The sequence below is a fragment of the Anser anser genome, assembly GCF_964211835.1.
Source record: "Anser anser genome assembly, chromosome: 27".
Lineage (NCBI taxonomy): Eukaryota > Metazoa > Chordata > Aves > Anseriformes > Anatidae > Anser > Anser anser.
This window is the reverse complement of record NC_139748.1, coordinates 6578872-6606459: the sequence shown is the minus strand read 5'-3', so window position 1 is coordinate 6606459 and position 27588 is coordinate 6578872. Positions and strand designations below refer to the sequence as shown.

The following is a 27588-nucleotide window of genomic DNA, read 5'->3' as shown; positions in this document are numbered from 1 at the left end:
ACGCCAGCAGAGCAGCTATCCAGCATCGGTTTCAACCACCAGCTAATGTTTTACTGCTGCAGCAGTGATCCAGGCTCGCCTGTCAAACGCGTCCAAGGACGGAGATCCAGGTTTCTGTTTGCGTTTTGAGGTTTAAAAGATAATCACGCTAAGCAGTGGCGTCTAAGTGCCAAATGCACTTCCCTTCTCCATTAAGGTCTCAAATACGTTTAAAAATCCAGATGGCAGGATGCAAGTCCCCTGTGCTTGGATTTAATCTCGACAATACCAGAGGAAACGAATCAACATTGAAGGGTGGGGACGGCCCCGAGAGCTTCTCTGCGGCAAGCAGCACGCCTCCCTCTGCCCCCTGCTTTACCACCCACCTGGCAACCTGAGGTTACCCTTCAGCGCACAGAGAAATCCAGTATCGAGTGTTTCAGGAGCCAGTAACTTTCTCCACGTGCCAAAGGCAGTGTCCTCGCACGTGCGTGGACACAGGTACAGCACAAGGAGCAGCAAGGGAAAAAGGAATCTTCTTTGTGACTTTACCCCCCGAGAAGCTGCAGAGGACACTGGAGGCTTCGTTTCCATCAGGCCCCCGGTGTGCCAAGAGATAATTAACGGAAGCCACTCTGAGCTGGAGCCTGTGCACCACGAGGAGGGCTGGCACTGACCTCGCAACTGAGCTCAGAAAAGACGAGCACACCCGACGTGCAGCGGCAGGGAGACTCGCTGAGCTGGCTGCAGACTTGCCGGACGTCGGACGGAAGCATCGGCGTTCCTCTGCTCCGGTTAGACACCACCTAGGAACACGCCAGGACCGAGTGGGATCGATGCTATGCTGAAAGCCAAAGAATATTATTCACGAGCAGGAGCTGGGACACACCGTAACGCTCGGTGCAAGGCTAAGTCCAGCCACTACTCGCCTCGAGGGAAGAACTCCCCCAGCTCCACCACCAGCACCGGCTCGAGCACTGCTGGAAGCCCGAGCCCGACCCCGCAGCTTTCGCACTGTTGGCTTTTTTAGCAGGCGCCCACGAACTCTGTGGGGTTTCAGCAAGCAGCACCAGCCTCTGTTGCAGAACCAGAGCCCTTCCGTCACCAACACAGGCAGTTTGTTTGTCGGTCCCAAACCAAATCAGCGCGGTTTGGGTAAAATCGCCCTAGCGTGCAGCACTATCGGTTGCTACAGAAGAACCTCAGATGCTGAGGAAGACAGGAATTGGGGTGCCGCAGGCAGATTTAGGTGGAACAGGACTACGGCCCGTTCTGAACTCCACATCTATTGAACAAGAATTATTCCTACCCCAGGAGCTATTTCCAGTTCAGAAGGCATAACCTCAGTCACTCGATGTTACTGTGTTAACAGCATCAATTCATGCCACATTAGAACACTTTCTTGGCACAATTTATTTTTCCGACCCAAACAAATAAGCCATTAGCAAGTCATTAACAATATTCTACCCTAAATTGTCAGTTTAACAGCCCTGTAAAAACATTTTTTTTTTTTTTAGTTTAAAAACAAAAAAAGTGTGCATGCTATTGATATTAAAACTGCAGTTACTCTTTCAGGACTACCAGCTGTTTTGTCGCAAAGCGTTTCCAACATCCTAATCTGTACAGAAAAAGACAAAAACTCAATCGAAGGCAGCAGATGGCTGTGTTAGGTACCACGCGCGGCTCGGTGACAGCGGACTGTTTGAATTTCTCGTACACTTCCAGCTACGATATATTCAAGCCCTTTTGAGAGTTTGGTTCAGACCGATCAGCACAGAGTAAGGAAGCATTGTACATTCGTCTCTAAGTTGAAGTGAACTGAACTGGGGTAATTTAGGCTCGATTCCAGATGCTCCGTCTCAAGCTACTTCTTGAATAATGCCTCTCGGCTTTTTCTTATGCATGGTTTTTCATGTTAGCGATCACTGGCACTGCTTTTGGCCTGGCTACTCCACGCCGATGAAAGCAGGGAGAACAAGAACAGGAACAGAATAGGATCTTAAAATGAACAGCTTCTTGCCAAACCAGCAAGGATACCATTCCCCCTCGTCCCAGGCTCCATGGATATTTCTATCACATTTTCATATGTTAAGCGCTTCTTGGGAAGAGAGAAAAACTCTGGAACAGTGAGTATTTATTAGAATATTTTTTTGTTAAATAAAGAAGGAAAAAAAAAAAGAGTACTGCAGATTTAATTTCACATCTTGGCTATGCTCTGACAAAGGAGAAGTTACTGAGTCCAGCAACTACTTCTTGTCCCAAGCCAGGGATTAATTAATGCCCCTCCCAAAACTTGTACCTGTCCCAACCCACCCCCCAGCCCCCACCCTTCCCATTTTATTTCTCAACTAGACAACACTGTTGGCAAATCAAGACAGCATGAAACTTACATCAATAAAAACAGAACAAAACGAAAGTGAAGTGTGCCAATGCATCAGGGGAACTATCCTATTGAACGGTGTACTTCTCCGACTAGCAATTCTGCTCGGGAGTCAGCTGTACCTGTCACGGAGGGGGAGTTTAAACATTCTGAGCACGCTCCACGGCGCAACTGTAAGTGCTGCAGAACCACAGGACGAGAGACCGAACACCTGAATTTTTTCCCCCCAGGACTCCTTTTTCAGGAATACACATGGTTATCCAGCCAAGGATTCGTGCAGTAACACTCAGCGAGCACAATCCGATGCTTTAGCACAAGTTACGATATCCAGTTCAGCATGGTATAAGGCATGTGGACAAGAAGAGACATCAGCAGAACGCAGCAGGATCAGCAGAACAGCATTGGTGATCGACGCTCCAGTTTGTCAGACTTCGAGCCCGCTCTGAATCCCCGATTCCTACCACAGACAATTAAATTCATTTTCTGTCGCAGTGTTTCTGAGGCTACGTATTTTTGGCCGAGCGTTAAAAGACCAACTCCTTTTGTTTCATTCTGATGTAAAAAGCAGAAACATCGGCGGAAGCTGTAGGAGAAGCAACTGAGCAGCGGGGATGTCTGCAGGTGATCAAAACTCTGCCCTCAACTTCAAGTGTCACTGCACTAAATCGGGGGATACTGAATGAGGAGTAAACTGGCCCAGCCAATAGCACTGTCACAGAACGTGTATTTAAAAAAAAAAAAAACAGAACAAAAGGCAAACAGATTAATTATGAACCTTTCTTTTCAGAAGCAGACCAGGATTAAAAAAATTCCCGCAAAATTAAAACGTTAGATTCTCCACCTAAAAAAAAGTTTATACATATGCGCTGAAAGTGACCACCACGCAGGTCTGAACAGCACCTTACAGTACAGACTAAGACTTAAAGAGCTGATCTCACATTGGAAGTCTTTTAATTAAAAAAAAAAAGTGGCTATGGCTGGGATGACACGAACGGGACACTTCAGAACACAAGGCAGAGGCAAAATTGGCAGCCTCGCTCACCAGGCCATGGAAGCGGTGTAACGGGAAAGGGGCACTTCATGCACAAAATGTATTTTACAAAATACATATCCAAAAAGCAAAAAAGCCAACAAAAAAAAAATCCCACCTTGCACTAAATTGCAGCACTCTTAACACTTGCTCTGCCACAGACTGCTGCCCATGCCTTGTTTGGTAGAGGAGGCATGTGAAAAAGGGGAGGGGGGAGGGAAATCCACGTTTCAGTCTGGTTTTCAAAATCTCTCTCCTAGGGACGTCTTCAGTCATCTGATGTCAGACACAGAGCTCTCAGAGTACGTCGTGGTCATGACTGGAGTGCCGTTGTTTGCCAAACAACCTTGCCTCAAGGTTTCAAAATACGAGGCCTGCACCGGTTTATGATACTGCAGAACTTTTATGGCATCTTCTATCTTAAACCATTCCCTTTTCCTTCCTGCGGGTAGAAAGAAAAATCAGTAGATGCAACAAAACTGTTATTTTCTCTACGCCGATTAGCTTTCGATCACTGTCACACACACTAGCGCTGCAAGAATCGTTTCAGTCTGCAACAAAGCATCAGTTCAAAAGGCACTAGGAAATTCTCTCTCAGTATTCTGTGATCTCAAGGGCCGCCCACTCCAAGCACCGCATCAAAGGCTCCTTTATCCCCGTGACAGGTATCTGTTTGGAGCAGTACATCCACTACCCCATCAGACTGGTATTGCATTTCCTAATTTACTAAAAAAATGTTTTTGTTTTTTCCACTTCTGCCATTCCTGTTCAAGCCAGATACTCGTTTTAGGACAACCCGTGACAACACGCACCAACCACCGCCCAATTTCCAACAATTCCCACATGGCTTCACTATCAGCGGGCAGCACTCATTTCTTACTCTGGCAGTAAAACCATTTCTGAACTCAGCCCCAGGAAAGTGAAGTTACAGGTGCTGCAGTGCTACTGACAAACCCTGCGTGGAACAATAGGTTCGTTTTCATTTAGGAATCTGATTTAAATGCAAAGATTTCAAAAAGAGAACAGGGAACGGTTGATCCACACTGCCCACACGCATTTTCTTCTAGCTTCAGACAGGACAGCTCTTCATGCTCTTTGCCTAGGATCTTACAGCGCAAGAATTAAATCCAGAACTGCTGTAGCGGCAGCTGTACAGCTGCAATGACTTCTCCTGGGCCACAGACCGAAGGCAGCGATTTGACCACAGCTTTTTTCCCCAAGCAACCAAAGGACTGCAGCTTTTCTCGACCACTCTCACAAGGACTCCGGCTCCCCGAAGGACGCCGCGCTGGCGTTTCGTCTGCGTCAAACCAGTTGATGCTAGCAAGCACGAAGGACTTACCAATATTGACAGAGTCCTCCCAGTCTTCCAATACTTCTGTGACAATAAGTACGTAAACATATGTCCTGTGTTTCCTGTCCCGATTCTGGAAGGCAAAGGGGACAGGATAATGATAAGGCTACCAAAAGGGAAAAGGTGACGGCACACGGGGCACAGCGACTACAGGTTGTGCTGCCTGCTGCAGCTGTGATGCTGCCACGCCTGAAGAGGGGTTTCCCTCACAGTACGGTTAGTTCTTAGCTACTAAAAATGGTGCATTTTAAAGGACTGGTTTAAAACATTCATAGGGTCGCAGCCGAAAAGTCTAGCTCCTAATCTGCAAGACAGTACTTGGTAGATGGGTATGGTTATGAATCAGTTCCTCAGCTGGAAAAAAAGCACAGGGAATATTTTTATCTGTTTTACACAACTGAAATAGTGAGATATCACCACCGTGAAGAGTGCTCAAAGTGCCCGGTGCCCCTTGAGGACGCACCTCCCCAGCACTCACGTGTTACCGCGCTCCTAACAGCACACACACACCTCTCCAAATTGCAGAGGCCAGCTTGGTAACCGGCTACTGCAGGTGCTAAAAAACTGAGGGCCACTGCTCTCCACCTGATGGGTGGCTCTTTTTGGCAGCAAGGAAGGTATGAAGGCACTGGAAATACTCGCTGGTGCACTGGATTACCACTAGCAACTCCAAATGAAACTGCAGATGATCAATGCCACTGAAAAGATGAGCATGTTTTTATTTAAACAAGGAGCTTTAAGCTTTTCTTCAAATCCGTTACCTAGCTTACTTCACAACGAGCTGGGCAGTGCCTTGTCCTCCAAGAGGATTTCATACATTAAAACTTTACAACCCCGTCCGCGTCTGAAACTTACCTCAAAAATTCCCACTAATCTTCCTAACGTCCCTTTCACTCCAGCCTACGGAGAGTTCAAAGAGAGAAAAGAAAGGCTTTAGCGACAGCTCAGTACAGATCTCCTCATTTGTTGTGCAGGAGCAGTTCCTTCAGGACAGGAAGCGAACGCTGTAATTCAGTTAATCTGAGAACAACATGGTCACAGGAGAAATGACAAACGTATCGTGAGCTCTAACCACGCAGGCTTTCACAGGACTTCTCTTTTTTTGTATTCGAACCATTTTGGATTTGGTCTGGAGGAGAAAAAAGGGTTTTTTTTTTTGTTTATTTCTTACAAGTTAGTAACATAACCTGAACGACCTCCACAATCTCCTCTAAGGTTAGTCTACGCGTGGATAAAGTTTGGTGTTTCGCAGTTCTACCCATGTAAAATTACAGCTTAAGAAAATAACTTCAGAGCACGTATAAGACATCCCCTTCCACTACCAAAGCAACGTGACAGCTTCGAGGATTTTCAGGGGTGTCGTCCATCCACATCAGCAAACTAAAGCAAGCATAAAACACTTGCAAAGCTGTAAGGTGACCTCCCTAACAGGAACAGGACTCGTTTTGATACTCCGCAAAACGCAGCTACCCATTGAAGGAAGGCTTTTGAATCAAACACAGAGACAAATCAGGAGGAGATCTAAGCAGCAGCTGTGTCTCCTATGTGAGTACTGCCGAGTATCTTCCCTCTTCATCTGATTTGCTGCCACTTTTTAGACATCCACGCGCTGCTGTGGCTCGGTCCCTGTCCTTAAGTGCTGCTTCACTCCTCTGCGCCCTGGTGCCTGCCTCATGCATGAATGCAGAACGCCAGCCCACTCGCCTGCCCCCAGACCCCTCCTTTTTTTTTCCAATAATTTACATTCCCTTCTTTTTACGGCTGTAAATGGTTGGAAGTCGAGTGCTCCAGAGAAGATGACATTTCGCTCCATGACTTACTTGGTCTGAAACAACGCACACAACCTGGCACACAACCCAGCCACGTCTGGAAGGTAAATTCACTGCCATCTTTGGCAGCTGGAACGCATCCTGAGCAGCTCGGGAAAACAGTGCTCCTGCAGCTTGGGTGTATAGACCTGAGCATGTCAGGCTTTTTTTTCTTTAAAAAAAGGCATTTGGGTGAGGGGAGCTACACCCTTGATACAAATCCTCTGTCCTAAGCAGCCAAGATACTGCTTTCTGCTTGTTCAGCTACTAAGCAGCTGCTGCACAGTCACATGCTTTTGGAAAGGGAGACCTTTTATTAATTAAAGGCTAGGTAGCCTCCTGTTAAATAAGCACGGATAGCAGAACTACGCCGCCGGAGTGCACATCGCTCTCGCTGCTAACAATAGCTGGGGGCAGAGCCGCCCCAGGAGAGGAAAGGGCTTTGGAGCTCCCGCTGCTACCAGCACCCACAGAACCCCAATCCTCTCTGCGAGGCGCTCCCTGACCTCTGCTTCCAGGAAGCAGCTTTTCAGCCGAACCTTTTCTGGTGTTTTTTGGATGCAAAACGTGTCGTCTCACCGGCGCTCCTGACGTCCTGTTCAGCCCATAGGTGGGCCACTGCCTGTTAACCACCGGGCTATTTCTGGAGTCAAAGAGCAATTCCATGAAGGTCAACGCATGCGTGTGTGCGCGCACCAGCGCGGCTGGGGCAGATAACTGGTTCTGACCTTTGCAGACGAGCGATTTTACCTCATCTGCAGAGCTGCCGCTGCTAACCTGGACTGATCTCTCGCAGAAGTGAACTGGACAGCAAATGCTGCAAAAGAATTTCATTCAAAGAACAAAACTCGTTAAGCAATCTCAAATGCTGGCTTTTACAAAAAAAAAAAAAGATAAGCAGTCCTATCAGCCAGCTAGCAATAACAAAGAGGAAAGCAAGGCTTCCACCTTCCCAACACACATACATAAATATATTAAAAAGTGAAGCGTAATCAGCTATTTGAGGCAAATAATGGTCTTATGCCAGTTTTTTCTACTTGTTCCTGAAGGTTATTGAATTACTGCTCTCCTTCCTCACCTGTAGAGGCACTGAACCAAAAGCCAGCGATGTTGGGATGGTTTAGCAAACTCTCCTACGTGACTAGAAACAAATTTATCTCCAGGCAACTACCCAGCCTGGAAACGAAGCAGGAATACTGCACGACCAGCATCCCAAGCAGCTTATTCCCAGCTCTAAAAGCGTGCTGGAACTAATACAGGCAGGAGGAGCCCTTCCTCGCATGCTGGTTAAGCTGAGAGGTGAGCAAAATAATGCTGTCTGCAAACCAAGATCCTCCTTCTCCATTCTGCCTAGCTGTATTCGCCCAAAAAGGCACGCACAGTGATTCCAAGATGAACGTGCTGTAGGAAAAATCACACCGAATTATTATAATAACTCAAAGAAGTGCCAGGGTTTCCTTCATACAGGAATTTGCCACACGCAGTAGCAAGCAGCAGCATAAATGGATTGCTTCCAACCAGCTTCAGGTTGGCCATGACAGAAGCGAGAAACACCAAAGCCTAAAGGCTGCAAAGCACGTCAACCATTAGATCCTCCAGTCCCACGACTCTAGAACCCGATTTTACTGGTATCGTGAGTTTTCTAAACTTATAGGACGCCTCCAACCTGGGCTGAGTTATACACCGGTGCTTAATCCGCACACAAAAAAGCCAGCCTCCGTACAATCGTGGCTTTGTTTAAGGGGACAAGAGAACACGAAGCAGAACTCAGTCCCCCACTAGTTTCTAACGAAGTTGCCTAAGATACCGGAGTTAAATATCTGTGCCTGTTATCACCAAAGCCAGCCAGCTAACGACCAGCACAACTGCTCTTGGAGCACGCTCCCAATCTGTCGCTTCTCCACGAGCCACCCCTCAGCACCTTCCCTTGCTGCAGGACAAGGAGCATTTTCTTGGAAAGTTGGATGTACAGTCACGGGCTCATCCGGGACTGGAGCCGGATCTAAGTCTTAATTTGCTCCAGATGACTCTGGAATTTCTCCTCGGTAGTAACCTCATTGGGAATCCTCTGCCCTGACGGGCCACACCGGTGCCTGGCAGAAGCAGCACAATTTATTTGGGCACTCGTTCCCCCACCAAGCATTGGAAGTAGCGCGCACGGAGCCTGTGGTGCCATCCTCAGGATCCGCGCACGTCCTCAGAGGGGCAGGAAAGCACCAGCAGGAAGCGTTCGACCCGGAGGTGTAAGAAAACAGCGAATAAATCGAGCGACGGCATCCCCGGCAAGAGGCACGCTCCTAAAAGGAGACAGAGCTCACAAAGGCAGCTTCATATTCCCTGCTCCGAGCACAGAGCGGACCCGAATCAGCTTCCACTCCTAATGTAGTCCGAACTGGAAGGAGAGGCAGGCTTAGCAAGAGCGTGCGAGTGTCAGCAACACCCAGCTGCCCCAAAACAGCGCCCGACTTCAAACCGCTGCTGCACGCCCCGAGGGGAGGGCTGGGCGTTCAGGACAAGGAACAAAAATCTAGAGGAAATGAAGCTTTACTAGTTCTGCTGCTCGTGGAACAACTTGTTTTAATAAAGAAAAATGACTGAAGACATCCAAGAACAGCAGGTTCAGGTTTCAAAGCTGAAAATAAGTTCGGGTCAGATGCAAAAAGCAGCCTGCAGCAACACCATCTGTTCCTAGGGACAGCTTTTATTTCCTTCCATCTGAGCTAAGGAAAATGTGGGTTGGAATTTCAGCTATTTTACTTTGCTCTATTAGGCTCAAAGCCTGCATCTACTACAGACTACTGCCGGGCAAGAGGACTGTGGTAAAACACCCAAATCTTCGCTCTAACACTTGCAGCACCGAAGGCAGTAAATCACACCCAGAAGGACTGCTAGCTTAGACAAGTCCCGAAGACACCAATTACACAGCAGCTAGGCAAAATTTCTTCCTCGTGCCTCAGAGAGGGTTCTACTTACTCACCTACCCCTGTCCTGCAGTACAACCAATACGGACCTTCGCGCTGACGAAGTATCCTAACAGACCGAAGAGCTTCCCAACGTTACTGCTCGTTTTTCTGAGGTCTGAGCACGCGAGGCGGCGGGCGGGAGCGAACTCGGTCTATCCGCACTGAACACTCCTAAATCTACGGAGAGTTTAAAGCAATCACCTCAGTCATTCACTCACAGCCCCCGACGTGGTATTTCCAAAAAAATAAAGAGATACGGGGCTTCCTATTTTTCCTTCTTCCCTAGCACTGAAAGATGTCGTTATTCATACCCCACATCACACCCAAAACACATGAAACGGAACAGATTATTTATAAAACACGTTTAAGAGGAAAACTACTGTCTAGCGACCAGATCAAAGCGCTGGCACGATGGACTATTTCTGATACAGGCATCAATTGCCTGTTTGATCACAGCTGAAGCACAACTTACCCGGCTTTTGGTTCCCATGAAGAAAGCATGACTAACACGCCCGTAGTTTTATAGAACTTGACATTTGCTAAGTATTTAAAGGTCAGGATGTGAAAGATGCTAGAAGTGCAAAATTAAATGCCTTTGGGTTTAACAGATGAATGTGGAGGCTTTCTTCAAAGTCGCTCCATAATAAGTTTAATTTAAGGCATCTATTTCTAAAACATGTTCCTCGCCAGTCTCTCACACCCATAAAAAACCCTTACTCCCAACGTGAGATTAATTTTGGGGAGAGAACGCAACAGCAAAAAAATCCAAGAATGAAGACAAATACACTACCTTGGTACTAACCATTGTTTTAAAAGGCCACATCACTTTTCTAGAAGGGGAACCTTACAACATACCTGGCCTTTGCAGCCGTGTAAGACTGACTACCTCAATTTTTCAACAATTTGTCAGAACTAAGCAGTTTTACTGCAAAAACTCTGCTCTCATTCAGCGCCAGTGTGCTCGCCTACTGCCACTTTGCCTAGAAAGAACGCTCAAGACCTCAGTCACTTCGCATTTCATGCGGACAGTGGCGAGCGTGACAAGTGTCGGTACCTGTCTGCTTTAATACAGCTGCTGGTACAGATTAATGTAGATGAGGACTGCCTCAAACTAGGACAAGGACTAACAAACCGGGACAAAGGGATCGCAGGTTTCGCTCAGAATTAACGTTGCATTTTCAGCTCAGCAACACCAAAATTTTGCAAACCAAGAGGAGGGAAAAAGTCAGACTCCTTTAGGTGACGATCGCTCCAGCAACCACACGTTTAAGCTCAAACACATACACGGTGGAATTAAAAGAGGGAACGCAGAAGTTAACATGCTTAGTTTGGGGGAAGCGTGTTTTAAACAAGAAAATGCATACCACGCAGAAAGAATGAATTGAGAAAAACCAGCCTATTGTCATCTTCAAAGATCACAAGCAACTGAAAGGGTAAGGAGTCCTTCCAGCTCCTCCAACTGGCTCTTATTAAAATGGGAAAGGCACACCAAAGGCAGCGAAAGAAAGTCTGCAAACTTCTTCCACAGCTTTGGTCAGCACAAGAGCCACCTCCTTTTAGGATAAAAGTTCCTGTGTGTTCACAGGCACGGGGCACACGGGATTTTCTCTCTCCCAACGCAAGCAGCAGAGCCCATCTGCTCAGCTGAGCTGGGGCCTCCTTGCGAGCGCCAGACGTACCCGTCCCGGGAGAGGAGCTCAGAGCTCAAACCTACAGGGAAAGCAGCCTCCGCTGCAACCTCCCCGAAAAAGCCTACCTTCACGTGAAAGGACGAAGGAGGATTAACAGCCTAATTCACACCAGCGAGCTCCAGCTAGCACGCCCACCAGTCGCCCAGCAAGCAGCCTCCTGAAAACGCCGCCCTGCCAAATCAAGAGCGCGAGCTGGGAAACTGGGTGCACGAGTCCTTTACAGCAGCACAGCTGCGGCAGAGCAGACGTCCCCCCTCCTGCACGCACATTCCCCAGCAACATTTTGCAGTAAACAGCTCGCCGAGCCGAAGGCGGCTGAGACACGTTCTGATCCGGTGGACGCAGCACGAGCGGCGTCCCGGAACACGAACGTGCTTGAGGAAGGCCGTGCACAAATAAAAGCTGGCCCCCGTTTTCCACCTGTGTCAGCTAGTCTCACGATCGTCAGCTGCAGGAGAGCTCGGGGCGATTTTATACACGACGGGCTGCTCTTCCGCAGGCCGCTTGTCGGGAAGCTGTTACCGTAACAGGTTTCGATAGCTCTGTTTTTTCTCCCACCCCGCGCTCGCATCGAACGCGGCACGGCGAGGGGCTCCGGCGCTCCCGCCGCCCTCGGAGCTGCTTGCTGTTTGCCGAGCGGCATTGGAGCAGCGAGGTGCTTTCGCTGGGAATGACTCAACCCTGCCAGGCTGCCACAGTTTGAATTACATTCTCATTCGGCACCAGTCCACGTGAGCGAGGGAACACCAGCTGAGGGAGAGGGGATTATCTCAGCCAGCCCGAACCAGTTTCTTCGCTGCAGATTGAGTCCGCGCCAAGGCTCCCTTTCAGCCGCTGAGCTGTCATGGAAAGAGAGTGACTCTTCCAAGCTCCGCACTGCCTGAGAAATGGAGGGTCGGTACAGATTTATTTTAGGGATGTTAAAGGCGAAGCCGCGCATCTCCTGAATGAACCTTTGACTTCTGCAGCAAATGATTTAATTATTAATGATGATTAGGTTGTAATACATTAAATATCATAACTGGAACGCTTCTGTCGTTCTGGTTAAACTCGCTTCGGCTTGATTACCGAGTTACTAAAAAAGCCATGGCTGTACTACAAGCTGGAAACACAATTTGCAAGCAGCGATCCACAGGACTAGAGAGACCTAAAAAAAGAAAGTCGCCGTATCGCTTCATAGCTTTCTGATAAACTGCTGGATTATAAAAGCATCCAAAGAGAAACACGCAGCTCCGGAGCTGCCACATTAAGGCCAAACATCGAACATTTTGTTAGAAAGCAACAGGTATTTCCAAGTACTTTGCGGGGGGAACTTGACAGACGAGACAAACAGAGCAACTACTGGGGAAGCTTCCTCCCAGCTCCCATCAATTCGCTCTTTATTTCTGTTCTACAGCACCAAGATTTATAACCCTCTTGAAAGCGTTTTAATCCTTCCTTACGTAACTAGGAGCCTACTTGGTCATCCGTACATAACCATTTAATCATTTCTGAATCCACGCATCTCTCCAATTCAATAATATTCAGTTCTAAAGACCAATTTTACATACAGCGTAACCAACTACCATTTGCTGACTTGAAAATCCTTTAAAAAAAAATGTTCTTCCAGCTTTAAAAGAAAACCACGCCTTCTCCATACAGTTCAGCGTGTGCTGCCGTTTGACCCCATTTCTGAAACAGCTCCAATTCAAAGACAAAACCAGGAACACATCAGAAATTGTTGCTATTGGTAACTTTGCAATCAATTTCTGGTATTCATAGAGAACTCAAAATATATACTAAACCAAAACTTACTGACATTCCTATACTTGAGGTGTCTTCAGTGGCTCGTAAGGGCTTGTTTCTACTTTATACCTAATTATTAGCTCCACAAAAGCAAAAGCTTTTTTTTTTTCCTTAAAGTTCTTTTAAGAAAGCATACCTCACAGGAAGGTAACAAAACAGAGAATATCACTGTACGTACCGAAAGTTTATAGCTTCATTTTATCCATTTTCAGTTAAAAGTACCAGGTGAGGAGAAGTCGATGCCAAACGAGAGCCTTAATTACGTTCCTGTGCTATCTGTGTTTAGGACTCTGGTTTCCGTTCCACGTGGCTATCGCCGGTGACCCTGTATTTCTCTCCACCTCGTGAAAACAAGCTGGAGGGCTGAAAACGCTCCCAGAGCCCCGTCCGACGCCGAACAGCGAAGCTCCAGGAGCCCCCGCTCTCCTCGCGTCCTTACCTCTTCACAGACCTCTCGCACCGCGGCCACGTTGGGCTCCTCCTCGGGCTCCATGCCGCCCCCAGGGACAATCCATCGATCCGGATGCCGACTGCTGCTCACCAGCAGCACCTGCGGAGAGCAGAGCACAGCTGATGGACGAACTCACAGCAACGCTCCTTTTCAGAGCCCAGCTGCGGGAGGAAAGGTGTCTTTGTGCCCCTCGCACCTCCAAATCCAACGCGCGTCCTTGGAAGCGCTCTGCTCTTCCCAAGGCAATTTCTTTACCCCTTGCAGGCAGCTGTGCAGGCTGCATGACCAACGGCAACGAGGCACTCCAGCACTCCCAATTATTTCAGCCATTACCTTCTCATCGCGCTCGAGCACTGAAGAATAAATTAAGCCTCCGCATACCAAACCAACAGTTTGCTATGTGATACGGCACCACAACACGCACACTGTAAGAGCCTGCTGCCGTACCCGGTCACTGCATAGCCCTGACAGCTGGGGACACGTGCCGTGCACCAGTACGAGACTGCCCAGAAGCTGCTCAGCACCTCCAGCCCCTGCAGAAGTCCCTTGATTTGCCTTTATCAGGACCTTTGGCCTCGCTTACCTCTGCGGTGACATTAAGGATATACACAAGGCAGGTACCCGCCCACTAAAAAGCTGACACGGAATTGTTTCAGCAAGGTTTTCAACTTCCCCGCCTGCCCCCCTTCTTTTGTAGCGGGCACCGAGGAGCTCCGTCAGCTCCGGGGCCAGCACTTGGTTACTTGGGGTTTGGATGAGGTTGTCCCAAGGGGATGTTTAAGCAAAATGTAAGTTTAAGTAAAACCACCTAAAAGCCCTACAAAAGGGCTGCAGAGATGGACGGGTTGTTTTTCCACCAGGAAAATGATCCAACCACATTCAACCATTTTCACAGTACTCATCTTTCATAAGCATTCTTTGTGGGATATTTCTTGAAGCACTTTATTCCAATGTAAGTCTGCTCTGTTCGGTTCTCTCTTTGTCTTATTAAACTTCCTTGCTGTCTTCTGGAAACAAAAAGCCAGCTAACAAGCTCAACTGGATGAAGCTTTTCCCAAAGAATACCGAGGCACTGCGCTTATTAAACTTACTTGCGATACATCCATGAGCAGAGATGGAAACTAAAAACAAAACTAATACTGTTTTTCAGCTCTCTAAACAAAGCCTGTTCATTAGAGTCATCATGCTATACTTCATCATTTCACTGGCACAAAGTTCCGAGCCAAAGCAACTTGCTCCAGAAACTTTCCAACATACCAGTCCAATTAGGTTACAGGCCAGCTGTAACAGTTTCAATCAGACATTTCAAAGTTAAACTGCGCGAGGCACTGAAGTCCCAGGCTTTACTGTGTAAATGTTGATTTACCAGTAGCATAGGAAAAGATTTACGCTAATTACCAAGAAATCTACCTACAGAAGTCAGAATTACACATCTGAGGCAGAAACAAGCTCGAGATTTCAGAGTTTCGCGGGACTTTTCTCTTCTGGAAATTCTCATCTGCCAGCTGACCACCCCACAAAGTGATTTCATTTTTGGGGGGCCCAGGGATGAGGGTGGCCAACGGGCTGGGGCACGCAGGGCTGAGGAGAACCAGGCTCAGCTGCAGGCTCCAGACAGCGGCTCTCCAACCAGGAGCAGCAGAGCTAAAGGCAGAAATTGAAGAGGGGTCACACCAAACGTTTTGGCAACTGCTGGTCTAACCTTTCCTAAGCCTGGAACGAAACTGGGGGTTCTCAGGTGTCAGAACGCCTCTGATCAGCAGCCTTCTGTGGATCCTACTAATTATAATGCCTCAAAGCCTCCTCTTCAGTGGGAACCCACACCTCCGTCCTGCAAGCCGTGAAGCAGCACCATTTATTAAACGATCCCCTTTCAGCCCCCGAGCACAGGGCTTGGACTCGATGACCCTCGTGGGTCCCTTCCGACTCGGATGTTCTGCGATTCCACGGCCGCTGCAGGCTCAGCACGCGGGGCACGCAGCTGGCCTGCGCCGTCCTCCTCCGGCGTCTGATCCCATCGCCTTACACTGCTTTTTTGACTTCATCCTGACTCATCACCAGTGCCACGCACGGAAGAGCTCGGTCTGAAATTCCTACCTCCAGGTCAGGAGGTGGTTCTGGGGACAAAGCTAAAAGAAAAGGAGCGGCCATTTCAAGCGGACGCCTTCTTGTTGGGTAAGGAGGACTCGCGGTTGCAGTTTCTGGTTTCAATGCAGAGTCCCAGCTCAGAGGAAAAGGGAAAAAAAAAAAAAAGAAGCAAAGATGCAGAAGCAGCTCCCTGCACACCAGCAGAGCACAGGTCGCGGCGTTGAACTCCTGCCACCTTCCACTTGTGAGAAAAAGTATCTGCCGAGGGAACGGCTGTACAAAGACTTCTGAAGGAAAGCCCGCTGGATTGTTCGGGCTAAGACAATGCCTCACCAGCACACTAGTAGGAACTCTGAGGTGTAAACAACAGTTTTAGGCAAAGTAAATTAACTTCAGCTGGCCTGGCAGTTGAGCATTTTCTAAATAGAATTAGCACGAACAACCCTCGCTGGGAAGGAAAAACCTGTCATTCTCACACTTCTATGTAATCAGACTATTTCCTGTTTAATAAAAAGGAAATCCCATCAAGAGAGAGCAGGAAACATGCCCTACAAGGTCATTCTTTTAAAACAGCTTTAAACAGGATATTGCTACCAATGAGCTCCCCCAAGACAAAGGGAGCTGGTTCACCAGGAGGGTGAGCCATTGTTGTACTCCGAGCCCCCCCATCTGAAAACGGCCCGAGTCCCGGGAGCTGCAACGCATTCGAAGGCGCCCACTACAAAGGTCACTCGAACCGTGGCTTTGGGTCGGAAGATCTTACAAACAGCCCCAAACCCAGGAACACGAGAGCTGCCGAAAGCCGTTGGTACTCGGGAGGCCCAGCCTGAATGCTGCTTCCCAGGTAAGAAATCCTCCGCGCAGACCTTCTCCCCCCGTAGGCGGGGGGGAACACCACATACCTGGCCAGGAGGAGACGCCAGGGGAGCAGGGGCTGCTCCCTTGCGGGAGAGCAATGCGAGTTTGTGTTCCTGCCCTAAAAAAGGTCAGAATCCTTCTCTACCTTCCACCGAAAAGCCAAGAGAAAACGGCAGCTACCCCTTCCCTTTACAACGTAACACTACAAGAACGTTACCCGATTGCTCAGTTAGACTGAGCCTACTCCAATACGGTTCTACCGCATAAAGCCAACAACTTTTAAAGGGTATCTGCTGGCACCTCACATCCCTGGTACCTCAATTTTCGCTGGTGGATTTCTTTATTACATAAAATCATTCACCTGGCTACAGAGCAACAAAGAAATTTTAATCAAAACAGTCAGAAAAAAGAGCGAATGTCACTTATCTCTGACACGTGCTTAAAAGCAGAAGGGAAAACACCAGATTTCTCAGAACTGGAATTGTACAGCTTTAATCTTTACGGTGCAGCCTGGTCATCTGCGCCCCTCACCGCGGACAAGGCAACCTCCAACACCGGAGCTGCAGCAAGGTGAGGCTGCGGTAACGGGAAGCTGCCCCTTTTTGGGGCCCTGCATTCGCGTCCACTTCTCCCTCACCCCGCAGAAGACACCGAGGGTCCCCTCGCTGCTCAAGGAAGACTTGGAGAGCTACCCACCGGCACCTTTGAGAGGATACAACCTAGACTTTTGGGTTAATTCACGCCAAAACACAACGGCAGGTTTACATTTCTGCTTTATTCTTGCTACGCAGCTGTCTTTAAGGTGGGAGCTGAGGCTCTTGGCTTTGAGACTCTTGGCTCTGAGATCCCGGGGGCAGGTTTTGGAGCCCAGTCTTGGTGGGAAAGCGTTTGCAGGTATCACATCACCCAGCCAAGTTCTGTTTTCCAGGATTTGAAAGACAATTATGTCATTTCAAAGTAGGGAAATGAGCAACACAAGCCTCTTTGGCAAGGCGCACGGCAGCCCAGAAGTAGCTCTCAGACACAATCAATGAAATAAAGAGAGAGGTTAGAAAAATAAGCAGAGTTTGTTTGAAGCCTGCAGCAGGGACTCCTGAGCTGTAGCCCTGACGGTAAGCGACCTCCAAAGCAGGAGGCACGCAGAGAACCAAAACCCACCCCGGGCTTTCCCCGGGAGGAGGCAGGAGAGCAGCTGAGGCACCTAAAGCTGCCGGATCGCCGTGCGGAGCCCGAAGAGCCACGGGAAAGGGGAACCGAGACCGACCCCGGGATAAACCCGTGAGCCCCCGGCACACGATGCTGCCCTTACCACAACTGCACTACGGACATCTTTTTTTCCTTCACATCACGTTGTCTTCCTGAAGGAACGGAAAGCAAAAGCCGGGCAGCCAAGGCAAGGCAGAGGATTCCCTCTCAGCTCCAGCGCAGGGACGGGGGGAGTCCCGGCTTCTTCCCTGCGACGCTCGATTTAAACGACAGCAACCTCCCGTAAATAAAACAACAGCGGCGACACTGTGGGCAACTCCATTCCTAGAAAGAGGCTGCACAGAAGCATTACGGCAAAGACTGAAAGAGCTGCGACGTTATCAGAAGCTGGCCTCCAGTGTTATTAATTAGCAAATGAGCCGTCTACCTTCCCGTCTCCCAGGAAGGGGACGCTCCCAGCAGACGCCAGCCCAGGCCCATCCGCTCGGCAGCGCTGCCCAGCACGAGGCAGCGGAGGAGATGTTAAAGACGTGCTCTTTGGCCCGGCACCGCTCAGCTGCCAGGAACCCACCTCCAGCTCCCGGCCACCCAAACTGCCTCTGCGTCTCCCTTCCCGTTTCCCCCGGTACTCGGGCCGTGTCCCACGTACGAAGCCCCTGACGTTTCAGGCTCATTTCACGCTTCAGCGTTACTTATCGGGGCAGCGGCTGCAAGAAAGCGCCTACCACGCTCGCGCCACGCTTTCGGGAGACTGGCGGAGAAGGAGGCTGACTCCAGTGACTTTTGCCCGTACAATCTGCCTTTGTCTGAAGGTTTCGGTGTGAGGGGAGGCTCCGCGTGCCGCAGCCCGGAGCTCAGCTGTGCTAGCGACGCTCCGAGTAGTCCTCTGCCCAGCCAGGACACTGCAGCCGGCACAGCTCTGTGTGTCCGGCATAACAACGACCTCCGATGCTTTACCCAAAGTTCGCAAGTGCTCTCAGAGTCCCTAGGTGCATTTACTGCTTTTATATCTGGCAGAGCCAGGGGCTGACCCCATCAAACCACCCTGAAACGCTACGAAGGCGAGGCTGAGAAACCGAGCGCACGAGGAGGAGGAGGAGGAAGAGGAGAAGGACGGAGAAGGAGGAAGAGGAGGAGGAGAGGGGCACCCAAAGCCCTGCAAAGCCCACTGCCTCCCATTTAGCTGGCAGGAACACAGCCCCGCATTTTGCCAAGCTCCCGGCGCAGGGCAGCCCGAACGAGCGTGCCAAGGAGCGCCAGGTTTGCGGGACGGCTGCTCCCACCCTCTTGCTATGCGGGGCACGTCGCCAAGCTAGCACATCGCCCCGCGGCACCGAGCACGCAGCGGGCAGCAGGTTGTAGCCAGCTTTAGACACGGCGATGTCTCCAGCCAGCACAAGCGGCACTGAAATACCTCAAGCCGCAGAAAAAGCCCGTCCTGAGCGTAACGGGAAGAGCACGCCCCTGCAGGAGCACTGCTGCTCCTCAGCAGCACACATTTTCTTAGGCAAAGGTTATTTTTCCACAGGCACCCACACCTTGCTCCGTGGCAGGATGAGATCTGACTTACAGCGCCGTATCGGGAAAACGGAGGCAGCAAATCAATGACAGAAAGCTCACGGAGGAAATTGTTCACACCACAGACCTTGACAAGAGGAAAGCCTGAGCCTTGAAAAAGGAGGAAGAGGTGAACTGGAAGAGGTTCAGGTCATTTCAAGTGCTTGGATCACACCTACAGAGTTATAACCAAGATGAAAAACAAAGCAAATCCCGTTGGTTTTTAGGCTACTTCTTAGAATAACAATAATAAATCATCCTGCGCTGCGCTGCTGTGCCGGCTTCAAAATGCCACGGGTCACGTTGCTGTCACCACACATCGCCTGTAACTGCAGAGTGCCCGCTAACCCCTACCGAGGCAAGACAACCCGCAGTCCTTCCCCTGCACCCCGGCTACGCCACACGACTCCTCTGCGGTGCGCTTTCGGGGGGGACGAGGGGCAGCAAGCAGCCGAAACGCCTGCACAGCGCCGCTCGCCTGGGCAGCGCGGGGCTGATAACGCGGCACTCCCAGGCAGAGCCCCCCCGATAACCTGCTCGTGCCTGCTGATGCCCCCTCGGTCACCGCGCAGCCCTTGCGCAGCTCTTCCGGGCAGACTTCTCCCAGAGGAATGCTAGCTTTTGAACCGTCTTTTTATTTTTTTTTCCCAAGGAAAACGATGGGAGTTATTTGGTGGTGGTTTTTTTTTTCGCACGGACCGAACGGCTGCACGTCAGCAGCTGCCCGTGTGTACGCTGACTGGTTTGCCTAACCAGCCCTACTCACAAAACACAGCTTACAAAAAACCTACAGCCACGAAAACCCTCGAGAAGCTTTTCAAATACAAGTAGTTAATTCCACACAGAACATAATTACGTTATTTACACAAGAAAAAGTAACTGCCCAAGCGAGTAAGAGTAAAAATAACATGAACCATCTGAATTATCTTTTTTTTTTTAAAAAAAACTACCTAGTAGATAATTGTATCCCTCTGAATTTTACAAGTTAACGTGAAGTTTCTGAGAACAAAGAGTTAGTGTGCATCGGGCACTGCCCAGCACAGAGCTACGGACACAAACCCTGACCCACGCATGCACCGCGTGGGAAAGAACCACGAGCAGCTGGTGCAGCCGCCCAGTTGGGGTGAAAGAGAGCTACAGGTTAACGAGACCGACTCCCTGCCTCCCCGTTAAGGTGTTATACACAGCACCTGAACGCTGATGTTTACTGTTGATAAGGCAGACCCGTGAGTTTCCTCATTTTGTCCTATCCCAATTGTTCTGGGACACCCCACCACAGAGGTACACAGCCCAGCACTAAGACGATTCTCCTAATTTCAAAAAAAACAAACAACAAACACACACAACACAGTGATAAAACCCAAGCGCATGATGTATTTTCCTTTTGCTGAAGGGAAAGAGCTGTTTCCCCCAGACCCCACGACCACCCAGCCCTTTGGGAGCGGCCCCAGCCGCTCGTACCTGGCTCTGCAGCGGGGGCAGCGTGACGAACCACGGCCCGGAACCGATCCTGAGCATAACAGAGGGGCGGTGGCACACAAGAACGAGGAGAGAAAGGCAGGGAAGAGCTGTGGCCTCTGGGCAGACGATAAGAGGCTCGGAGACAAAAGGGATTTCAGGGAACTGGTAGGAGAAGGGACAAGTGCCACAAGCGCCGCTGCTCCTGGGTCCTTCTCAGCAAACGCGTGGGTTGAGGGGGCCCTTTCCAAATTTGCCCCTTTCCTTCAGTTGCAACAGAACGAAGACTGACTCAGTCCTCCAGTTTCACAACAGCTTACACAGCTTCCAGTAAGACAAGTGAAAATTTAACAATTCTCATCCTTTTGTACTTTGGCAAAGTCCAAGCGAGCACGGAGCTGCTCGTCAAACTGCTCGCGAAGGCTTCCGTTGTGAAAAGCCAGAAGCCACTTTTTAGACGAAAGCTCGGTTTTTGCAGAGGTTTGTACCCTTGGCCTTGGAGAAAACCAGCCACCAGCAGAGCAGAGAGGGGCAGGAGAAGCACAAACAAGAGAACTATTTCTAAACTGGCCTATATCCTACTGGGGATGTGGTAACGTGTTAGCAACGGACAGGGAGACCTTCATCTGGTTTCAGCCACAAACCTTTTGTGTAGCTGAAGGGAAGGTAAGGAGTCAAGCTGAGCCATTGGAACGGGGACTCCGAGACCGTATTCCCCTGACAGCTCGACGATCATATGATGCTGAGCTCCCTTTACTTCCAGGCAGCAAAGTACTCCAAGTGGTTGCAGCTAATAATATTTTTATATCGAAGCAAACGCACCACGGATGGCAGAGGAACGCCGAGCGATCACCATCACAGCCTGCAATTAAGGCTGGAGAACTGCTGCGCTACACCAGCTTGGCTTAAAGCTGACCCAGGAGAAGCAAGAAGAAAAAAAAAAAGGTTAGTTAGCACACCAATTACTTCCCCTGGCCGGGGTCGGTGCGGGGCTGCAGAACCGCTCCTTCTGGTGACGGCGCTGCCTTGGCACACGCAGAAAACCGCGGAGCCAGAGCGCTGACCAGAAGCCGTGTGAAAGCGCAGTGTTCTCATCGTAATTCAGACTCCATTCACGCCTGAAAAAAAAGGACAACCGATCCTGGATGCCATTCTTCTCGAAGCATTTCCTCCAGAAGTCTTTGAAAGCTACCAGTTGTTAAGGAGCAGCTTGTCCTTTCACCAGATACAATGCAGGCGTGCTTCAACCTGTAGCTCCACCAGCGCAGGACTCAAAGCCAAAGGGTTCCTTTTAGTTCTGCTCAAACGTAACCCAGAGGTGCTGCCGTTAAGCAGGCTTCCATCTGCTTCGCAATAGTAAGGCGTTAGTAAATTTTCTGGAACCCTTCCTCCTTGAAACAGCTGGTCTACACAAAAAGATACTGGTATTATTTAAAAATAACACCCTCAGAGCAGTACCGAGAGGCGCTGACCTCACGGGCAATAAAAGGGGCGATTTCAGAGAGAGCAAGACTTGGGAGCTCCTGATCCGCACGCTGCCCTTCTCTGCTCTCCCAGAAGCGGCAAATACCCAGGGAGTTTCCTCCATCCGAGGAGCTGAAAGCGGCAGAGTCCTGGGGTTGTGCTGCCGCCAGGTTCCCTGAAGTCTGCTCACACCCTCTGAGCTAATCCCGGCGATTCCCTCGTCCTCCCTCCTGCCCACAGACCCCTCTGCGGTGGCTCACTCTTTACCAAACACCACAGATACGGATTTTGATGCAGCCCAATTGAGAAATGTATTTATTTTTTTTTTTTACCCCATTCGAGATTCATGCTTAAATGAGTTCTCCCTTTGCTGCTTTTTAAAGGACTGTGTAACAAAGGCAGCTTTTCACCCAACGTTTGGTCTTCCAGAACTGTTCCAGAGCTGCTTTCATGGCCAGGAGGGGAAGCTTCCAAACCCAGTACAGAGAAAACGTGCGTCCTCAAGCAGCGTGCGGAAGAAATAAATCACTTAACTAAAAAAGAAGCAAGGAATTATTATGCTAAGCCTCTTTTTTTTTTTTGCAAATATAATGCCTAACGAAAGACGTGCTGTTTTAACAACCCCCGTTTATTGCCAAGACTTTAAAGAAAATTAAACCTGTGGACCGAAGAGCTAAGGGGTAAACGCCTAAAAACAAGCACAGTCTCCTCTGTAAGCGTAAACAGAACCTCTCTGATTTCTTCTTGTTCGTTGACAAGATTGTTTAATTCAGGAACTAATTAGGGGCTCAAAAAAAAAAAAGAGAAAAACTTGTTGTTTTTTTTAAAATCCACAGTGGGACTGGAAGGAGAAAAGCAAGAGGTTAACAGCTACCGTTTCTTAAGCCCTTAAAAGAAGCAGTAAGCAGAAACAGCCCAGCCTACAAACAAATCGCTCTTCAGCACTGCAAGTTTGAATTATTTATCAAAACTTGCCTTGGGCCTTTATTTATTTATTTAAAATCAGTTTAATAGGTCTTTAACTAACGTATTTTGGTTCTGTTCCCCCCTCCCTGCCTGGAGAATCCCTTCAAATGGATCTCAATTTCCATTTAAATAGAAGCAATCAATACTAAATAATATCACTGGCACCAAAGCGTTATTTTCCAGGAGAAAATGAAAACCAAGAAATCTTTCCGAGTAAAAGCATATTTTCAGAGCTAAAGTACATAATTGAACGTGGACTGATGACACGTTTCCAGTCACTGAAAAAGTGCAAGCAGCAACAAGACCAGAGTAGCACACTTGTCTCAAATTAACTGAGCTTTGAATAAACACCAGCAAATGAGAACTAAGCTAAAAATAATTAGGAAAAAATAATAAAATCAAGGTTTCTTCCCTGCTGATTGAAATTATCGATACAAGCACGATTTACGTGGCCCCCCGGCCTAAGACGAAGTGCAGGTCTGCGCAACGAGCCCACCCTGGTACCTATCGGTTTGACAGCAACTTTCCTAAATGCATTTCTTGAACTCTTCCACTTCGCGACCAGCGACGGAAGCAGGCACACTGGAGCCGAGAGCGCCCGGCGCACCTTCAGCTCTCCGTTAAACCCACGGATACCATAAATAAAACCAAAGCAGCGCCGAACGGCCGCATGATGTCCTCAGGAGGCCAACTCCAACTCAAACCAAGGCCATCCCACGCCCTGCCCAGCACCGCTCCCGAAGCCGTCAGTGCTCCTTCGTGCCACAGCAGGGAGCAGCAGCTACCTGAGCTCGCCGGCGCGCTCACGGGAAGGGCCAAACACCCGGGGCGGCCAAACCTAAAGCGGGAGAACGGCGCTCGGGTGAGCGCCCACGCCGCCCTGGTACGCGGGAAGTTTTCCAGGGCCGCGTTTGCAGCCTCCGTAACGGACCTGTGGAAACGGGAAGGCGCGATCAGGGAGCCAGCCAGCTCCCGACTCCTGCTTCTGCAGCTGGCAAGGGATTTTTCAGCTCTAGGTCCTATAAACGGGAGACTGAAGTTGCATCAGCTTAAACGAGACCTGGAACCCACTGAACGCTGTTGCCAGCCACAACTTTGACACAAAGACAGCCTTCAAAATCTCAGCCTTAACCAAACAGCAGCTTAAACTACGCTGCAAGAAACTGTCCCACGCCAGCGTGCCTCTGGACAAGTTTACTTTTACTTCTTCATCCCCCTCAGGTCAGCGTTGTGAAACCTTCACGTTAACGAACCTTTGTGTCGCCAGCCCCACAGCAGCCCCGGACACGCAGCAGCCCCCAGCCCCGAAGCAAGCTGCAGGCCGTGGCGCTCTGCAGATCGAGGAGATGTAAAAGAGAGGCCAAGGACGAGGCAGCAGCCGATTGCGTCAGGTAGCTGTTAACATCACATTCGTATTCTTAACCAGAGCGTAATCAAACATGGTCAAACACCTAATCCTGGAGAGGAATTGCCACATTTGCCTCACAAATTGTGTAAAGTTGCATCAGAAAACTCAGATGCCTTCAACCACGCGTGCTGATAAGCCCCAGTACCATTACACAATGCGATTACATTCTTCTTCACAGTCAGTTCAAAGTACCATAAATTCCCTGAAAGTCAGGGGAAGGACCAGCTACGATGAAAGCTGCACCAAAACACGTTAAGTACATTTATTTATTTCAGATCATTCCGAGCTGAAGTGTTGACACTTCACCATGACAGCACAGCTACAAGGGTTTTGTTCAGCCTCCTTCGCCACGTTAAATAATAACTGAGCGGTATGCTAATTTACTTTCCTCCAGCGAACCGTCGGCATTCCCTTCTGATTTCCTGTAGCTACAAATAGGATAATCAGGAGAACAAAGCCTTTAGTCCTGCCACTCAGGAGCCAGTAAATGAAACGAGGTACTCCTGACTCCGTAAGAAGCAAAAAAGACCTGCAGCCGAGTTCGTCCCGAGCGCTGCGAGCCCGCGTCAAAACCGTGTTAAAAAAAGAATTGTGAAAAACGCGCATCTGAGCAAAGTTCCTCTTTGTAACTTCACAGACAATAGGAGCACTTAGCAACGCAGCCGCTCCTAAACTAACCCGTTTACCTTTAATTCCCACTTCCTCCCAAGCCTCTCTGGACAGCAACTTCTGGCACTCCATCAGTCCCCTTTTATCCCGGTTTCTTTTTATAAAGCCAAGGTCAGGTTTCCTCTCCTATCTCATGTGATGTGCTGGACTGAAGTTCTGCCAGCGTGGTTGGTCCAGTCAACTGCCAAACCCCATCCCGTGCCACAACGCTCCTTACCAGGCTGTTCCACCACCCCAAGACGTGCAGGCTTTCATTCTGAGCAGCTTTCTTGCGTTTAGTAACACGGGGGGGACGTGCAGACCCCCAACCTTCCCACCGGCGTGCAAACACACGTCCAACAGATCCCCGCTGCCGCTCCGCAGGGGACGGCGGGGCAGCTCCGGGAGGGCAGCGTTCTGCACCAGGCTGCCCCGAGGCGTCCGGCCGCACCTCGCCGGCTGGATCCCAGCCCCATCCTGAGCCCTGGGCACACACCGCCCCTGCCCCTACCCCTCTGCCCCTTCTCGCCCCCCGCTCATCCCTTCTCTCCCCCTAACCCTTCCCTTACCCCCGCTCCTTCTCCCCCCCACCCCCTTACCCCTGCCCCTCCTCGCCCCCATATCCCTGACCCCTCTACCTCTGCCCCTTCTCACCCCCTACCCATCCCTTCTCTCCCCCAACCCTGCACCTACCCCTGCCCCTTCTGCCCCCACACCCCTGCCCTCTCTATCCTTACCCCTTCTCCCCCTTACCACTACCCCTCTCCCCCCTACCCCCCTGCCCCTCCTCGCCCCCATATCCCTGACCCCTCTACCTCTACCCCTGACCCCCAACCCTACACCCCTGCCCTGCCCCCTCTCCCCAAGCCCCCCCCATATCCCCAAGCCCCCCCCGGTGCCCCCAGCCCCTCACACAGACCCCCTTTGCCCCGGCGCAGCCCCCCCGGGCCCTGCCCGCCGCCCCCCTCCCTCCGGCCCTCACCTCCTCCTCGCTCTCGCTGCGGAAGCACAGGCAGGCCGCCCGCTTCTTGTAGCCGTCCCCGTCGTAGGTGCGCGTCTGGTTGGACTTGAGCTTCATCATCCTCCGCTCCGGGGGCTGGAGGGGGGCGGCCGGGGGCGCGGCGAGGCCTGAAGGGGCCGGGAAGGAGCCGCCGGGGCTCCCGTGAGGGGCGGGCGGGGAAGGCCGGGGTTGGAGGGGGGGGTGTCGGGGGGGGAGTACGGACAGGGACCCGCCTCCCCGCGAAGTCTCTCGCTCTGGCTGCCTCTTTCTCCCGCGGGCCGGGAGCCGGCCGCTACTCGCTGCCGCCTTTCGGCCGCCTCATCCCTCCCGTCGCTCCCAGCCGCCCCGCCGCCGCCAACGCTCCGGCCACCGCCGCCGCCTCCGACGACGACCGCGACGCCATCTTGGGGCACGCTACGCAAACGGCGCAAAGCCGCCGGGCGGGGGAGGCGGCGGCGGCGGCCGCCCCCTGGCGCTTGGCCGCGCGGCCGCTACGCAGACGGCGCAGCTCGGCTTCCAGAATCCCTTCCCCCCCCCCCCGGTCCCCCCTCCCCTTCCATAGGCACCGCCACCACGCCTCCGCCTCGCCACCGGCCCTTTACGCCAGGAGCGCGGCGCGGCCCTTCGAGAATAAGGCGGCGGCTCCTAAGCCCTATTGGGGAGCCCTGGCGGTTACGCAAAAAGCGGAGGGAAGGAGCCGGCCCCCGGCGCACATGGCTCCGCTTTGACAGCGGCTCTACGCAAAGCGCGCAGACGCCGGGCGGTGAATAGCAGGCTTACGCAAGGGCGGCTTACGCCAGCGGCGGAGCGCGGGCTGGGGGCAGCGAACAAAGGGCAGGGCCGGGGCCGCGCCGGGGGGGGGCAGCTAAAAACCGGCCTCCGGGGGGGCCGTGAGGCAGAACCTCGGGCTGCCCCCGGGCTGGGGGGGTGCCAGCACGGCCCCGGCTCGCTGGGAAGCGGCTCAGGTCCTGGGGAGCCCGGTAGCGGCTCCTTGGGGGGTCAGGAGGGAGGTGAGTGCTTTGGGGTGCCGCCCTCAGCATCTGGTTTGGCTTCAGTAGGAGACAGGCAAAAAGAGAGGGGTCATCCGCCTTCAGACTGCTGTGATGTGGGGTTTTTCTCGGATAAACGGGGCCTGGGCCCAGTGGAGGCCCCGCCAGGCAGCACCCCATGGAGGCAGCATCCAGAGAAGGGAGGGCAGCAGGCGGGGGGCTGAGACCCCGACCACCAAAATGCTCCGAGGGCACGGCCAGGAGCTGGTTGCCCCCTGCCCCAGTTACACAGAGCCCTGGCTGGGTGAAGCACGAGGTTAGGAGATGGGGCAGAGATTAAAAAACGTAATATTTCCTTTGTGGCACTGCCTTTAGACTGGTGCTCTTCACCCCAAAACAAAAGAAATTTATACACGTTCACGTGGATCTTCCCTTCAGACGCTCTTTTTAAAAAAAGCTTAAATAAAACATTTAGCTCTCCGTACCCATTGCTGCCTGCTCAGGT

General features: G+C 50.9%; 1 protein-coding gene across 1 annotated transcript; it reads right to left on the bottom strand.

Moving 5' to 3' along the window:
* Positions 1–1377: 1377 nt before the first annotated feature.
* NUDT3 (nudix hydrolase 3) lies at positions 1378–26625 on the bottom strand. The gene is made up of 5 exons (XM_083812185.1): positions 26077–26625; positions 13430–13540; positions 5599–5643; positions 4732–4816; positions 1378–3831 (listed from the first exon to the last, which is right to left on the bottom strand). Exons 1-5 carry the CDS (start codon positions 26173–26175, stop codon positions 3662–3664), a joined length of 510 nt encoding a protein of 169 aa, XP_083668311.1. The 5' UTR covers positions 26176–26625; the 3' UTR covers positions 1378–3661.
* Positions 26626–27588: the final 963 nt, after the last annotated feature.

Coding starts and splice junctions, on each gene's coding strand:
- NUDT3 (XM_083812185.1), bottom strand. CDS start 26,175: ATGATGAAGCTCAAGTCCAACCAGACGCGCACCTACGACGGGGACGGC. Junction 5,644..13,429: donor TGCGAGAGGTCTGTGAAGAG/GTAAGGACGCGA, acceptor AACTCTCCGTAG/GCTGGAGTGAAAGGGACGTT. Junction 4,817..5,598: donor GATTAGTGGGAATTTTTGAG/GTAAGTTTCAGA, acceptor TTTGCCTTCCAG/AATCGGGACAGGAAACACAG.